Genomic DNA, 15,673 nt, shown 5'->3' with positions numbered 1-15,673 from the left:
TTGAACTCAAAAGAAAATAGAATATTTCCAAAACTTGGACGACCAATGAAAAGTGAGAATGAAGACGGCGAGTCAGAGAAGAAGAACCATGGAAAGTACAACCCGAAAAGAGAAACCAGAGAAAAGGCAAAGACGATAGGAGAAGACGGGAGGGAGGGGAAGGAGGGTGGGAGGGAAAGGCCCGGTGACCTCACGTGACATGTGACGTGGGCTCCACCACTCACGGAGGGGAGTGTGTGTCTGTGTGGAGGATGGCGAGGAGGATGCAGATAGACTGTGGCTTTTAGCCTTTTACTAGCACTGACGCTCCAGTCAGGCCGCCACCATCGTGGAAGAGAAAGAGACAGACCACGCTAACAAGCTAGCTGGCTAACCTCAGACCTTCAGGCCGCTGACAGACCACCACAAAAGCGGCCCCCCGCCCCCGTCAGCCTGCTTACGCCACCCGGGCACCGTTAGGTGGGGCCCCCTCTTATCTCCAGCCCTGGTGAGTCCACCTCCGCACCTGGAGACCCAAATGTTGATGCCTGCCTTTGTTTAAACTGTTTTTCTCTCAACCACATTTGCTGTTTCTTCTGTTTCTTCTTTCTTTCTGCCTCTGACCCTCTTCTCTTCACTTCTCTCTCTCTCAAATGTCTTGTGGTGCTGCTGCTAACACATGCTGCTGCTCTCTCTGCAAGCTTGTGGCTTGGGATTCCTGTGGTAGTCACAAACCCTAGATTCTTGGTTGCAAAGAGTCTCGGAGCTCCAGGAGTTTTGTCCTCTTGTGCTCTCCTTCCTCCCTTCACTTCTTTTTATGCTACACTTTTATTTTTGTGTTTCAATCCTCCTGTTTCTTGCCCCCCTCTCTCAGAAGTCTGTGGAGATTGACTTCAGCGAGGGCTCCACACCATTCTGGCTTCTCTGTCATGGCATCCAACAGCATCTTTGACTCCTTCTCCAACTACAGCAGCAGTCTACTAAGAGGTAAGTGCTGATCCTGCCCTCTCCACTCTGCTCTGCTCACCCTCTGACCATTGTTTTCAACGTGCAGTGCTGTCAGTTTGACAAAAAAAGCACTGACAGTTCCACAGTGAAATGTGAGAGTTGCTTCTTGTAGCGTTTGAATGCATTTATCTGTCTGTCACGTGTGCTGTGAAATAGGTTCATAAAGGAGGGTGTGATTTGCACAGTAGCTCTCATCTGATATGTCCCATAAAGGCCTCTCAGCTCCTGTGTTTTCTGTAGGCTTGATGGAGTAGCGCCATAATGGGATTCTCACCACAGACATTCATTATCAAGTGAAACTCGGCGCTCTCTCAGTGAGAATACGAGCTCAGAGGCTCCATGTGACTGGGCCCCTTACTGGAACACGGCAATACAATAAAAGAGAAAAGAAAAAACATATTAGGCTCTCTCTGCTTTACTTCCAGGAGGTACTTTTGGTCTGTGCGGTGAGGTGAGTGCACTATGCTCGGCGACGAGCCTCAGTGAAGAAGCCATTTGTTGCCATGGCAATTCCAATCAGGCGGCTTTTTATTTGCAGTTAAGCTCTCGAGATGGAGAGCGAGAGCGCAACGTTTACCTGATTTCAGTCCTCATCCTGTTTATTCCCATAAGTCGTGAAAAACACTGAGACGAAGCAGCGTTGACACTCGAGTTGTTAATTCGACAGGGGCCGAGTTTTTCTTACTGTTCCTCAAACAGCCACCGAGGCAGCCGCTGAGAGGCAATAAGGAAAAAAAGGAGATACCCCGCCCCCCCAATTAAGGCCTTGTTGCCGTGTTAATTAGAGACAGCCACAGGAGAAGCACTACCAGTTGGTAATTGTTTGCAGAGTATATCTTAAAATCTGCAGAGCCTCACACACTCTGTACATCTGTGTCTCACATGAGAGCAATCCTCTGATATCCTCAGTGGAACCGCAGTGACAGGAGATGATGTTCTAGTGTTCTCACAGCTTCTACACACACTCAGGCATTTATAGTTTCCTCATGACAAGCTCAGGCCCCCCTTTTCTTCTCTATAACCGCTGGATCTGCATCCCTTTATCTCCTCACCGTTTTACAGATCAGTGTGTCACCAACTTCAGGGTTCACGCCTGCTGTCTTTTAACCTCTAACATAATGTGCTTTCGGCGGACCTGATTTTCTTTTTGTTTTTGAACCCTAGCAGAGCACTGAGGTGGCAGAAGGAGACAGTAGGTCAGAAGGGTGGGGAAAAGAAGAGACGAGCATTTAAAATGGTGATCAACCATTGGAAATCATTAGTGAACATGCAATATCCTTTTACAATTCACTCTGTCAGGAGACTGAAACCGAACTGCACGAGAACAAAGGCCAAGACTCATTAAATCCCCCAGTTCAATCTGAAAGCATTTCCAACCAGGACTACCTCATGTAAGCAAAATACTCCAGCGGTTAGTTTAACAACTTGCATTACACAGGCAAAGCAATTTGGCCAATGCTCTCTTTTTTAGACTCAAATCAAACTGAAATTAAGAGGAACGGTTACAGAAAATCAAGAAGACTGTTAAATGTCTGGCTTCCTGAGCTCTGACTTTAATGCAGTGTGACGTGAAGCTTATGGAAATACTGCATTCATCTCCTCAGATGTCAGGAAATACTAGCATCTTATTCATTTAGAAAAACACAGTCATCCAAGATCATTCTGATCTTTAACATGTCTTGTTGTTTCAAATCATGTTACATTTTCATTGGAGCTAAAAAGAAACAAAGACTGTAACAAAAATATCAGCACCATACACAGACGGTTTCGGTCTATAAGTGTTATTTCGGTAACTTTAGATATTTCAACCGATCTCACAGAGCAGACAGACGACACATGTGATGTGCAACATCAGATGCACTTCGCGTGAGAAGCGAGAGGACGCCTCACCTCAGAAACCTCAGTCCTCCGCTAAAGTTCATGGAGACACAAACACACACTGAGACACACATGAGCGCACAACACACGCACAAAGGGAACAGACACCGTTGCTCTCGTCAACTTTAACTTTGTATAGATCACAAGAAAAAGCTAATAGTCTGATAGCACGTTGTGAAAGAAACAGGCAGCAACGGGGAGAGCTTTGCGACATGGTAATCTGATGCAGACTCGCAGAGCTGCTGCAGTTTGCTGATAAAAACCACAATGAGGCTACACCTGCTAACCCTTACACATCAGCACCACTATTTAATCAGAAAGCAGCATTTCTGAGACCTTTTGAAAAAACAAAAAAACCCAAAAAACTCGGTAGCTCCTAAAAAAAACACTGGACTTTCCCCCCGTGAAGCAGGGTTGTATAAACTTTACTGACTTTTCCGATCCTTAGTGCTGGCAGCGTTTGCATCAGGTGGGGTACCTGCCTTACAGCAGCTGTGTGCTGGGTCATTTCCTTGGCTCAGTAGCTGTCACCACATTTCCCTCCACTTGGAAGGGCCGCTGTGTTCCCTGCAGGCTGTTTTACATTCAAGAGTCCCATTTGATTTTTTTTAACACTCTTGGAAGCCAGCTCCCTTTGTGGCGGAGAAAAAGGCCTCAGTTTATTAGGGTGGGAATGGTTTTATATGTTTGGCTTATTGAGCTGCGTGAATTGAAGTGAAGGCTCGTATGTGAGAATGAGTTGTATTTTCGAGGCTTCTGGGAGGTGGTCTTGTTTGCTCTACAAGTGTTAGAAAGGGGAAAAAGGCAGTATGAGAAAAATACCCTTTATATGCATCAAAATGAATCATTCACAGAGGATAAAACTTACGATGAATTTCTGCCTCAGAACCACTGACAAATAAAAAGGCCTTATACAGTAGCTCAAAAAAATGGCTATAAATTTAACTGAACACATGGCCGGCCTCTGCTGAATTTATTAATAACAAGTCACATGGTGAATCTTTTTTTCTCCTCTCTTAAATTAACATGCTTGATTGGAGCCCGTTCAAAATCCTGCCGAGTGCGAGGCCCCCGAGTGACGCCAAAACAAAAAGACTGGCTGAGCCGGCTGAAATCTGTAACAAGATATTAAGAGTTCCAATATTTTAAAGTGAAAGCAAATAATAGAAAACGCATGACAGCCACAGAGCGGCGAAATCCTGTCTCCAATTTAGCCCAGTGTAATATCTATTTATAAAACTCTGAAGGCATATTGGATGGAAGCAGCGCTCTGGACTTGATTAGGGCTGTAAATGTTTTTGGAGGTACTTATTTACTTTTTGGTCCGTCTCGCTGCTTTCACCGGCTGTCAACACAACGTTATGGGGCACACTTTTAGTGGGAGGAGGTGGGGAGCGGGAGGGTTGCCAGTAAGATGGCTTCCAGGTAGAGCACGCAGAGGGGCGTGCTGATTATGTGGTCGACTAATCCTAAACGTGCCTCCGCCCTTGCAGACTTTTGGCTGAAAACAGCGGCTCTGCACTGGTCAAGGTTAAAGCTGTGTTAAGTGTAGTAGTAAATACAATTTTCTGGTGGTTAGCAAGCGACCACAGGGGCCAAATTCTTTGCAGCCAATCTGATAATATGGATTTTTGTTTTTAAAGGTTTCTCTGACTTTAAAAAAATAAAAAAGCGCTCTGAAAGGTTGAGCAACTTCTTTCAATAAACACTCCCGGCATGTTTCTGTGAATCTGCTGGAAAGTAAACTGGAGGTGTGCTGGCTGCGAACCGGCATCCTGCGAAGGGTGCAAACGATCCGAGGCTGCTGCGCGACTCGGCTCCTCGCACGTTAAACTCTGATCTGACCATGCATTGCTGCTGTGAAAGCAATAAACTTCCTGCGGGTGTGTTACCGAGAGAAATCTGACGTTTGAAGCAAGAGAACTGAAAATGCACTATAGTCTTACATAAGAATTACAGAGCGTTTTTTTAAAAAATGACTGAAAAATTTCCTGATATGATGCAAGCGATGTCAGAGGAATTCATGATGTCTAGACCAACTTCTTCGGGAACAAACTATATGTCTGGAGGAAAATATGCAGACTTGTAATTGGATAATGAGGTGGAAATGATCACAATATAAAACTCTCGAGCATTATTTCTAAAAAGTAATGCCCATACCGGATGAGTCTCTTCAACTTTGGTGAGTCATCTCTTTACGGTTAATTTGCTTCGCTTACGAGCTGATGATATTTCATACGTTAAAATGATTAAATCCAAACTGTTATTAGACTCTTCATGATCTCATTCATCCTGCACAGCGGACAGATAAATTAAGGAAAAGCTCCTCTTGCAATTTGGCTATTTAATTTTGTTTTAAACCTACGCCCTAAACCACAGGCCGGCCTCACAGCTTATTACATGGTAAGGCTGGGATTGCAGAAAAAACAGGAGTATTATTGTTAGCTAATTTATGTATTATTAACCTAAATTTATGCAGCAATTATGCCGGTGCATGGAATTTGCTTGCAATTTTCGGCAAAACTGGAAATAAGATAAACAATTCTTAGTAAAACCTGAAATAAGCATTTGTTTCATCACAGGCTTAGTTTGCTTTCAGGGATTTGGCTACAATTAGAGAGCCGTGTCCTGCGCTTGACTCAGATGAAGAGGACTTGTTGTTCGGACCCCTCCCTTTGTCGTTAGGCTGATGTTGTCGACAGCATCTCTTCTGCGGCAGTAAAAGAGGTGAAGCAAAAACTGCCTGTGACTAAGCACAACGCCGATTCCTGCGCACTTTTGTTTTTGACATTACAGTAGCATTCTAACCCACAAATTACTTTAATGGGCAGGCATGGGTCTGCGCCGCGGCACATAAACTGACTCAAACTTATGGAGATCCCACATGTTCAGAAACATATCAGCAGGCAGAAACTTCTAATTTTTTTTTTTTAAATGAAATGGCGAGCAAAGAAAGAGTACTTTATCATGTGTGAAAGGTTAGCAAAGATCTAAGGCTCAGAGCAACTCATTCTGTCACCATCAGAAGGATTAAAGGCAGTGTTTTTCACAGACAAAAATCCTTCCTCCACACTGAATCTTCACTTCATTATGACCAACTTTAATCATGCTCAAAACATCCTTATAGCCTATCCTCCTTCCCATAAGCAATAAAGAAAACACTTAATTACGGTGGAGGAAAAATGCAGATAATGATAGGATGTGAGCGGCTGCAGGCAATGAAATGTTTTCTGATTCTCTATTTTCCTCCATTTTCCCAGAATTTTTTTTCTTGACTTGTTTACATACAGCTAATTGTCATTGCTGCAATAAAACATGTTTTTTGGGTTGCTTCTTCCCTCCCCTCAAACATAACTTTAACCACAGGGAATTGATTTTTGTGGAAAGAGCATTTCAAAAATGGGATTTTAGTTTTCTCTCAGGCTCATCGGGGGGAAACGGATGAGTAACGATGCTGCAGTAACGCGCCAACTAAATGTGCTTTTTGTCTTTAGCACTGAAGAGGGTGGGGGTGGGCAAATTGGGGAAAAAAACCCAAAACAAAGATGTATTACTATGACCAACATATTACTGAGGAATTAGTCAGACATCGTGGGAAAAACGTACTGTCTGAGATGTAATGACTGATATCACTCTCACATAGTATTGATACTGCCAGTTAGCTTAGCTTAGCAAGTGTGGCAAACCTGCGTCTGGCTTTAACAGTTTTATTTCATTGCTACAAAAGCTAAAGAATAATAATGACAGTTGGCATCATGTGTCTGACGGCTCTGTGGTCAGATTCTGTGTCTTTTGAAGCGCTCAGCGACGAGGAAGTCGCAGCGTCTGGATAAGAAACAGTCTGACACTTGCCCCCCTCCCCCCCTTGTAAAAGCCAAAATTAGTTTTACGCTTTGTTTCTCAATTAAGTTTTTTCTTCCAGTATATTTCCCAAAATGTCTGACTACTCGTTTAAAAAAAGATGTTTCCTTAAATTAATTTAAAATTACTATCTACTTCCTCCACAAATGCTGCCCGTATATTATTCCCGTATTTGTCTACATTGTGAAACTTCATGCAGAATTAAGATAACGATCTCCTGTCCCTGTGCTGCAGCAGGTTTTTGCCCTAAAGTAAACTCAGGGAGCCTGTACTTTCTCTGCAGCTGCTCACTTCTGTATTATTTCAGTAGGAAACACCATGCCAGGGATTCCCCCTCAGCTGTGCAGCAGAAGTGGCCCCTCCATTTCTTCTCCTTAGTCTGTCTGCACTGAGGTCACTCTGTCTGCTGCAAATACCGTTCTCACGATTGCAGCCGTCACGAGCGTAAACGTACAGACCGGCGGCGATGTGTATAGGTTGCGTGCACGCACATATCCAAGTCCACCGCCAGACTCCTCCCCGTGCTGACTCAGAGAGGACCGTGCATGTCAACATGATGACTTTGACGTTTTCCCCGCTGTAAATGCTGTCTGACCTCACCATAATAGCTGGTCAGGACTAACATATGGTCTCCTGATGCCTTAGTCCAGCAGAATTACCCACATGGTGACTAAACACACACAGGACTTAACAGGAAAATATCAGCAACCGCCTTCATGATTTTATAAGGTGTTGCAAGCTTAAAAAAATATTTAACCGACTACTGTGTACTGTGGTTACTACTGTAATGTCGGGACTGAGATGGTGGTAACCAAATAAGCATTTCCTGTGAGACTGTAAAACTTTGAAAATCTTGTGACTTGGAAAGAGACTCAATTTATTTTATCCTGTTAGATATGAAGTGTTGTAGAAGTGGTCCCCAACATCTGGAGTTGGGCTGCCCCTAAAGCTCAGTAAGGAGGAGTCAAGAACCTTTTCAAGAAATGTTAAACTACATCTTCATCACGATGTGTGCTTTCAGTTATCAAAATGTCTCATTCTACTGGTGGTGGTCAGAGGGCCCGGTGGCGCCACTGTCCGGCAGCCTCGCCTCTGTCAGTGCGCCCCAGGGTGGCTGTGGCTACAATGTAGCTTGCCATCACCAGTGTGTGAATGTGTGTGTGAATGGGTGGATGACTGAGTGTGTAAAGCGCTTTAGGGTCCTTAAGGACTAGGAAAGCGCTTTACAAATACAGACCATTTACCATTTACATCTATCCATCCATGAGCTGAAGACTATTTCGGCTGAATTCGGGTAGGAGGCAGTGAAATTGAGACAACGCCTAAACCACTGTCTCAGGTATCAACAGGAACTGGTTTACTTACCTTTAGTTGCTACTCTTTATGTTTAGTCATCAATTTCAGATTCTTATCAATTGTTTTAGGCGACATTTCAAGATGGTTTCTTCTGTCTAGCCCTTTCAACCACGAATCCATACCGGTAGCTAAGAATTTTCCAAATTGTTATTTAGAATTTTAGCTAGCTCTTTCAACATGGTTAGCCTCTAATTAGCCACAATGTTAGGTAACAGTTTCATCTGATGTATGTGTACTTGTAGTAAGCGATTTCAAGTGTTTTTTAGCCCTTTTTGACTATTTGTTATATATTTAGCATCTTTATTTTGGTCATCTGTTCATTTGTTAACTTTTTTTAAATAGCTAATCTAGCTTCTTGCTACATGGTTATCTAGCTGATTGGTTAAGGCTACGTTAGATGAAGTTCTCAGCTAAATGGAGGCATTCGTCTTTCCACTTTTATAGTAAGACAGCCGAATCTGTTAACACTGCCAACCTGGCAGAAAGACGTGTGTGTGTATGTGTGTGTCAGACGAGCCTGATGGACGTGAACACAGCTTTTCCCCTTTAATCAGTGTGATGACATAAGAGGCAGACAGCAAGCCAGTCTTTCAGTCAGTATAAAGTTTGATTAACCTAATCACCAGGCAGCCAGACTCGAGGCTACTGATTGGGTTTACAAACGCTCCTTGTCATCGTTGTGTCATTAGCTCGTCGTTAGCTGTGGCCGCCTTGACGTGGAGCAGCGACATGCCGGGCGTAAACACAGCAATCAGGGGATTAGAGTGCAGTTACAGCAAAGCCTCGATGGACGCCTCAGGCTCTGAGTCAAAGAAGGGAAAGTCCTGCCTTAGTATGCAAGCTCCACGTGGCCGGGGTGCTAACTGTACTCGGGCAATGCCACTGCTGATTAGTGATGGAGATGATGAGAGGAAACATTCAGTCACTTCAGACCCGCGGATGGTTTCCTGGAGTACAATTATACCTAGTACTTGACTGGCGTAATGACTTGAATGGAAGGACGCTAGTGAAAATAAGTTTTTGCCTTCAATTGAGTTTACTTAATCTAAAACTGGGAATCGACCCAAAAAAGACACACAGACACATGGCTACATGCAAGACTGAGTGACATTTGGAGATAATTCACTTTCTTTTGGATTACTTTGTAATCAATCGCAGTGATTGACAATAATCATTTACTGTGCAAAAGATTAAATTTATGAGGGATGACAGTATTATGCATCTAAGTGCTTTCCAAAACTGTTTGGCTTGCAGGCTGAGGGCCACCACACCCTTGTTTCCTTACGATGAAAAGCCCAGAGGGCCAGTCGAGTACTTTCCAAGAGTTGTCTCACGTCTGCAGAGGAAAGTGGCATGGACACTTGTCAGGAAACCAGCGCCGGGTTCCTGTTCAAATCTGGTCGAATTCTGCAGTGAGTCAGATGGTGCTCGGGAGGCTGACCCTCTGAAGAGGGAAATAAATGCAAATTCAATATTTGGGGGCTCTTTGAAGTCTCTCTGCACTTGAATGAGTGTGACAGAACCTGGAATGACCCTCGAGAGAGAGTCCCTTCAGCGACGAGAGGAGCTGGAAGAGACGAACGCTGATGACAACAGCTTAAAAGTCAAAAACATGAACATTGTCTGGATTTGTGTGTCCCCGTAAAGCGACTTTGAATGTGTGCACATGCACAGCGAGCAGTGATGACTAAGGCTTTTGATTTTAAATGCACAACACTGCTAATAACAAAACATTCGTGCGTTTTGCTTGTCAGCATTCGTGCCGTTCGTGTCACACGTTACATACCTTGCCGTGCTCCTTCACAGTTTAAAGTAACAGAAACCTCGTCTCAAAAAGTAAAACATGTGGCTTTTGTTGCAGAGAGGAATGAACAACAGCATTCCATGTGCAACCACATCAAAGGTTTCCCTCGCCATGGGGCTAAACGAGGGCAGACTGTCTTGCTCGCCCCTCCTGTCACGACTGCCACTAATTAACCAGATATTAAAAGTGACACTTGCTCTTCATCAGCTATACTTCTCTTTAGCTTTTAAACATGTAGCGTTTCTCTTTGAGAGCCATCGAGTGGGGACCGCCACACAACACGCACAAAGAGGCATTGTCTGCTGGTGAAAATGTGGTTTACAGCCTCTGCTATAATGGCTTGGTGGTTGCTGGAAGCCATGTGCACTTCCTAATATTCGGCTCACATGCGATTTCATTTTGAGAAAAAGCTGAGCTTTTGGGCTTTGCTTTTGTGCGAGCGGGACGCCTCACAACTTATTTTCTGAGCTGACGGGCTCCTTTACCCCCTCCCTACTCTTCACCCCCTTTTCCCCTCTCTGGTGGCGCTACTATATTTGTGTGGGATCTCCAGCGATGGAAGAGTAGACGCAGGCTGCGTTGCCAGTCAAACGTGTTTGGGCTGTCAGACTGAACGGCTTCCAGCGCTGCGATCTGTCTCCTCTCCTCACCAGTGGGAGCTGTTTGATCTGACAGAGAGACTCCATTAGAGACACAGGGAAGTTCAACTGCTGGGAGGTTGGATGGCTTCAGCAGTCAGAGTAGCAGCCCAGAGAGGAAAAGGTTTGCACACACAGTCTGGTTGCAATCTTGGTGTCTGTGCTGTGTATCTATAAATGTCTCTGAGTATTAGCTGTCCTTCTAGTAGGTGTGTGTGGTGACACAGCCGGGGCTGACATACTTTGGGGGCTCTGTTGGGCAAAAGGGGGCGATGACGCGGTGAGTAATGATATCATAAACGTGTGTCGCTGCTTTGCTGGGCTGAAATGACAGACAGCCAGAGAGCGAGAGAGATTCTCTGCTGAGGCAGTATGAAGTGAAGCAACTAAGCTGTGTTGGGTTTTTTCTTCTGCACACACACCATAGTTTGCCCTCGGTCTCACGGTGGTGATGACCTCATAAACCCGAGCCACAGTCCAACAGAGTCGAGTAGATGTTGGTGTCAGCGTGTTGAAAATGGTAGACGATGGTTAGCATCAACGCGCATCATTGGTTCAGCCACAGACCGTCACTGCACCGCCTGAATTTAATACGGCTGCAACTTCCAGTAATCAGGAGGAACTCGGCTCTCCGAGACAACTTTACAAACAAGATCAGGGGATTAGAGTCGGACTCGTGTTAATGTCACCTGCTCGCACTGTGCGATACCTGGTAAAACGGAGACAGGCAAGTGAATTGATGTGGCTCCTGTGAAAGATTTGTCTGCCGATCTGTGTGCGGCAGCTGGGCTCTGGCACGGCTCTGGCACCGGGGCTGCATGGCAGTTAAACTGTCACTGTCAGGAACTGTAAATCTTTTGCAGAAGGTGAATGCAGCAGCATGACAGCAGCACAGGTGTGTGCACAAGTGTGTGCGTGTGTGTGTTTACCACTCACACTACTACATTTGCTCGTCTCTTTTCCTGTCTGCCCGTGAGGAGAGGAGCACTCTCCAAAATTTCGGCCACATTTGGCAAAGTCAAAGTGATTGAGGACAGTCTGTGTGTGTGTCTGCATGTGTGTGTGAGAGAGAGAAACTGTAGGGGGTGGGGGTGCTGTCACTTTGGCAACACAACTGCACATATTGCAGCGATTACCACAGCGGAAAAATGTTTTTCTGCAACATGCAATTACTACAGATTACAGATTGCCGTCCTTGCATCAGAAGCTCTCGCCAGAAAAGGAGAAACACTGTGCATTTGTGTGCATATGTGTTTGTGTGTGTGTGTCGTTACACACAAATAGACAGAGACACGGAGACAAAGAAAGATGAGAAATGATTATAGCTCACACTAAAAACCACAACTGAAAAAAATAGGGGAGTTGACGTATTTATGGGTCTCATTTAGATTTAAAAGTTATACTGACTTACTCGGGTAAATAAAGAAAGAAAGAAATGCAATCTGTCCTTCAGTAAAAGTAGAGCAGGGCACATTTTCAAGGCCTTTTGTCCATCATCATCAACATTATGAGAAACGTATACTGGTGCTCTTGTGGAGTATACAAGCCTATATGCCTCCAGTTTAAGGCTTTGCATTTTGTTCCACGTTACAAATCACCCTGAATATCAAAAAGCTTCTTCAGGTCATACTAAACAATATAGCCCAAAAGTGGTGCCCCGCAGCAAGGCAGGGCCCTATTTACAAACCCACCAGATCAAAACTCAACCCAAAAGTGCTCCTATAATAGCACTGGGGCCTTTTGGTGAGCTTACCATCCAATGCTACTTTTAGTGGGTTTCCAAAGAATAAACAGGCCTGCCAACCACATCACAGGCCTCTGACTGTCATCGTTGGGTGAGTGTACCCGACGGATGATGTGAGGGCGGAGCGACCGTGACACCGAGGTTTACGGCGAGTTCCCCCCCGCCTGGCTCGGGGGTGGGGTGAACTGGCATTGAAAAGATGGGTGGGGAGGAGGGGGACCTAAACTGACTTGCAGCAAATTCTTTAAAACAGCCACAACAATCCAAAAATGCTCCATGACAAGTCAAATTCTACTCAAATGAAAAAACTGGAGTATTATTAACAAAAACCAAAGTGAGAAACTGACAATAAAGTGGCATTTTTTACGCAACCATTAGTTTCCGTAAGCTAGTGGGCATTAAGGACGTAAGCTGAAGCAGCATTTAATAGAATAGATGCGCGCGTTGTTCATGGTAAATTTACATTTTTATTTTGAGTAGAAACAATTGCCGTTTTGCAAAAACTACATACACACGAATCATCTTTTAACCCTCAACTCACCAAGCTGCTTAGCAACAGAACTCACTTATTGTACTTCTTATTGGCTCTTGTTGTCTTTATCATCTTCTGATTCCATTAATTGTTGTTCCTAATCACTTTTTATGGAAAAATAACTTAACGAGGATGGTCTCTGCCAGTTGAGCCGGTGTCGTTGTCACGTTGAGCATTCAGGCTTCGCAGCAGTAAATCTTCCGGCTCTCAGGCTGTTAGCCACAAGTTTAGCAGCAAAGCATCAATAATAAAATCAAAGCCTCGAATGTTAAAAGACATACTTATATTAGTCGAGTCCCCATATAACTTTATAATCTCCATTACACTCTTTATACCATATGTAGAGGAGCATTAACACATTTATGCTCAGAAGCATTTAAAAACACCAGCGAGGCGCAAAGACGTCTGTGACCCCACACAGTTACTTCAAAGTTAACAGCGACTGTTTCATTCATCAAAATGTGTTCGTTCTGTTGGCTGTTAGGGGAAATCTAAACACTCGTCTTATTAAATATTAGAATGTACTTGACAGAAAACAATATTTAATGCAGTTAGTTATGCACTGAAATCGGTGGCCTTTCATCCTTGCTGGGTTTCATCACTTGAACATTTATTTTGTGGACATAAGTGTCTCTTGTCTCGGGCTCACAGGTTAGGCGGCTACTTCCTCCTTTGTCTTGTGGTCGATTTTATTTTTCACAATTAATTCCACACCCATTTTTATCATTTTATTTCCCGTTCCCAGAGTCTGCTTGTCATTGTCGGTTTTTACTAAAATCGCTTGTGTTGAAACGTTATAGAAAGTGTACCTTTCAATTGCTTTCAATTTCTGTCTTACTTCAGTGGCTTCTCAATTAGAACAGCTTGCTTTCTCTATGACACGGTGCAGCAAAGATGTTACCTTATATGGGCGTGGCAGGCTGCTGATCGCAAACGGCGTGCAAGCACCTGTCAGATTATCGAATCGAAATGATTCTGCATTGTGTGCAAAGTACGAACACTTGCAGTGCAGTTGTGTTATTTTTGCTCCTAACTTTGCCCCGGTGAGTATTATAATGGCTGTATTATAAATGGGTACACGTTGGTTTCTGCAGTAGTTTGAGTTGTGTTGCTTTAAATAATTCCATATAGAATTCAAATATTTAATTACAGGTTTAGAGTGAAGCCGTTTCAGAAGTTTGGCATAACAAGAAATAATTTAATAACCTAAATAATGATTTGGTTGGAGTTTAATTGGGTGTATTTGTTAGACTTAAGTATTTTGAACATAAAATCTTAATTTGACAACTACATGCTGTGCCAAATATTTCCATTATATTATGATAATTTCAGTCCCTGTAATCAACGCAAACTGTTTAGATTTATAAAATATTAGCATTACAGAGTCATCATGTCAGTTGTTTGGTTGCCTTTAAAGTGTGATTTTAGTTTTTCCGCCATAATCACTCAGAAGATTTCCTGCATTCATCGAACAAACGCACTGTTGCGTCTTTCCAGCGTTGCAGCACCGGGCTGGTCAGAATCGACGCTACCAAACTCATAATGCAGTCAATATGGGATGAAGTGATGAAGCACCGTTTGGTGGGTCTGAAGATGAATGCAGTCTTTAAGAAGGCCATTTACATTCAGCAGACAGAAATAAAAACGTAGCTGCAGTCGTTCCCCCAACAGCCATTATGTTGCTAAATTGATTCAGGAGGCTTTAATAAGCCCTTGGCTCCACTCTGCACCTTTTTTAAAATGTATGCAGCGTATTAAAGATGCATGAGATGAATGTGCTCATTGTCTCCTCCGGTGACTGCCTGATCACAGCTCATCATGCTTACATAGTAATTAGCTGCTGGGTTTGGAAGTGTCACCATCCTCTTCATCATCTCTGGAATCAAATATACTCTAAATGCCTTCAAGGATCTGAAACTGGGGCCCGAGTACAAGGCAGCAGGCGGTGGGGGGTGAACGCTGAAGAAAACTATAGAAATGAAAATGAAAATAAAGACTTTTGGGGTCATTAGGAGCTCAAACAAAGTTTACGTACACAGATGCATTCCAGCCATCATTAAAACTAACACAGGCGACCTTGCTGGAGAAAAAGTAACATGCAAATTTACATGATCAAAATTGTTCAATGTGTTTCCCATTTTCTTGCCCGAACATCAAAATGGACAAAAATGACCGCCAATTGTGATGTGCTGACACATTCTGTAATCAAGATTTGAGAAAGAATCAGGCATCAGAGCAGCAAGAGCCCCAAACCCAAACAGTCTGTACCCACTCACTGTTGTTTAAAAGTTTCTCCATATACTTGTGTATATAAACACTCTGACGCTAGAATATGATTTGGCTTTGAGGGGACTAGCACAAATGGCTTTGGTGACTTACATCATGCTTAGAAGTCTAATCACAGACACTCTTGTCATATCAAGCAGAAAAAGTCCATTTCATAGCGAGCTGCATTTTGAAAAAAAGCAAAAAGGGGGAAAAAGGGAGGGAAGGGTAAACAAGCTTGGCGTTCCACAGTCACCACAGAATTCATCATTCATACAAAAAAATACCCCAAGCCCCAAAGTAGAGCTAATTTAATCCAAGAGGAATAAAACTCCATTTCATAGAAGTCGTCCATTCAGAACACTCAGATTTCCACTGAGCAGAAACCCCCGGCTGAAATTCGAGCAGACACTTTTCGGAAGGAATGCATTCGGTGGGTTGAGGGCCAAAGCTTGCCCTGTAATTTGTGAATGTACAGAAATGTGTGACCGCCGCAGCTCCTCTAAAGATAGAAATCTTTGTCTTATGTCATCGCTGAACCTCAAACTATTTCTAATTGCCCCCATAGCCCCCTTTTCCAAATGAATAGCTACCCATCCAAAGGCTTA

The 15,673-nt window shown here is 43.7% G+C and overlaps 1 protein-coding gene across 2 annotated transcripts in view; it reads left to right on the top strand.

The window, feature by feature from the left end:
- Nucleotides 1-243: 243 nt before the first annotated feature.
- runx3 (RUNX family transcription factor 3) overlaps nt 244-15,673 on the top strand; it is a 48,739-nt gene continuing 33,309 nt past the window's right edge. The window contains exons 1-2 of one of the 2 annotated variants that reach the window (XM_005922304.3): nt 244-487; nt 854-966. In XM_005922304.3, coding sequence (XP_005922366.1) covers nt 909-966 — 58 coding nt within the window. In that variant the 5' untranslated portion in view covers nt 244-487; nt 854-908. Of the gene's footprint in view, nt 488-853; nt 5,048-15,673 lie in introns of those variants that run through there. The other variant, XM_042220806.1, reaches the window with a different exon arrangement.

The sequence above is a fragment of the Haplochromis burtoni genome, unplaced genomic scaffold (genome assembly GCF_018398535.1).
Source record: "Haplochromis burtoni strain Fernald_Lab_line unplaced genomic scaffold, NCSU_Asbu1 Contig_55, whole genome shotgun sequence".
Lineage (NCBI taxonomy): Eukaryota > Metazoa > Chordata > Actinopteri > Cichliformes > Cichlidae > Haplochromis > Haplochromis burtoni.
The sequence above is the reverse complement of the archived record's forward strand: the minus strand, read 5'-3'. Positions and strand labels throughout refer to the sequence as shown.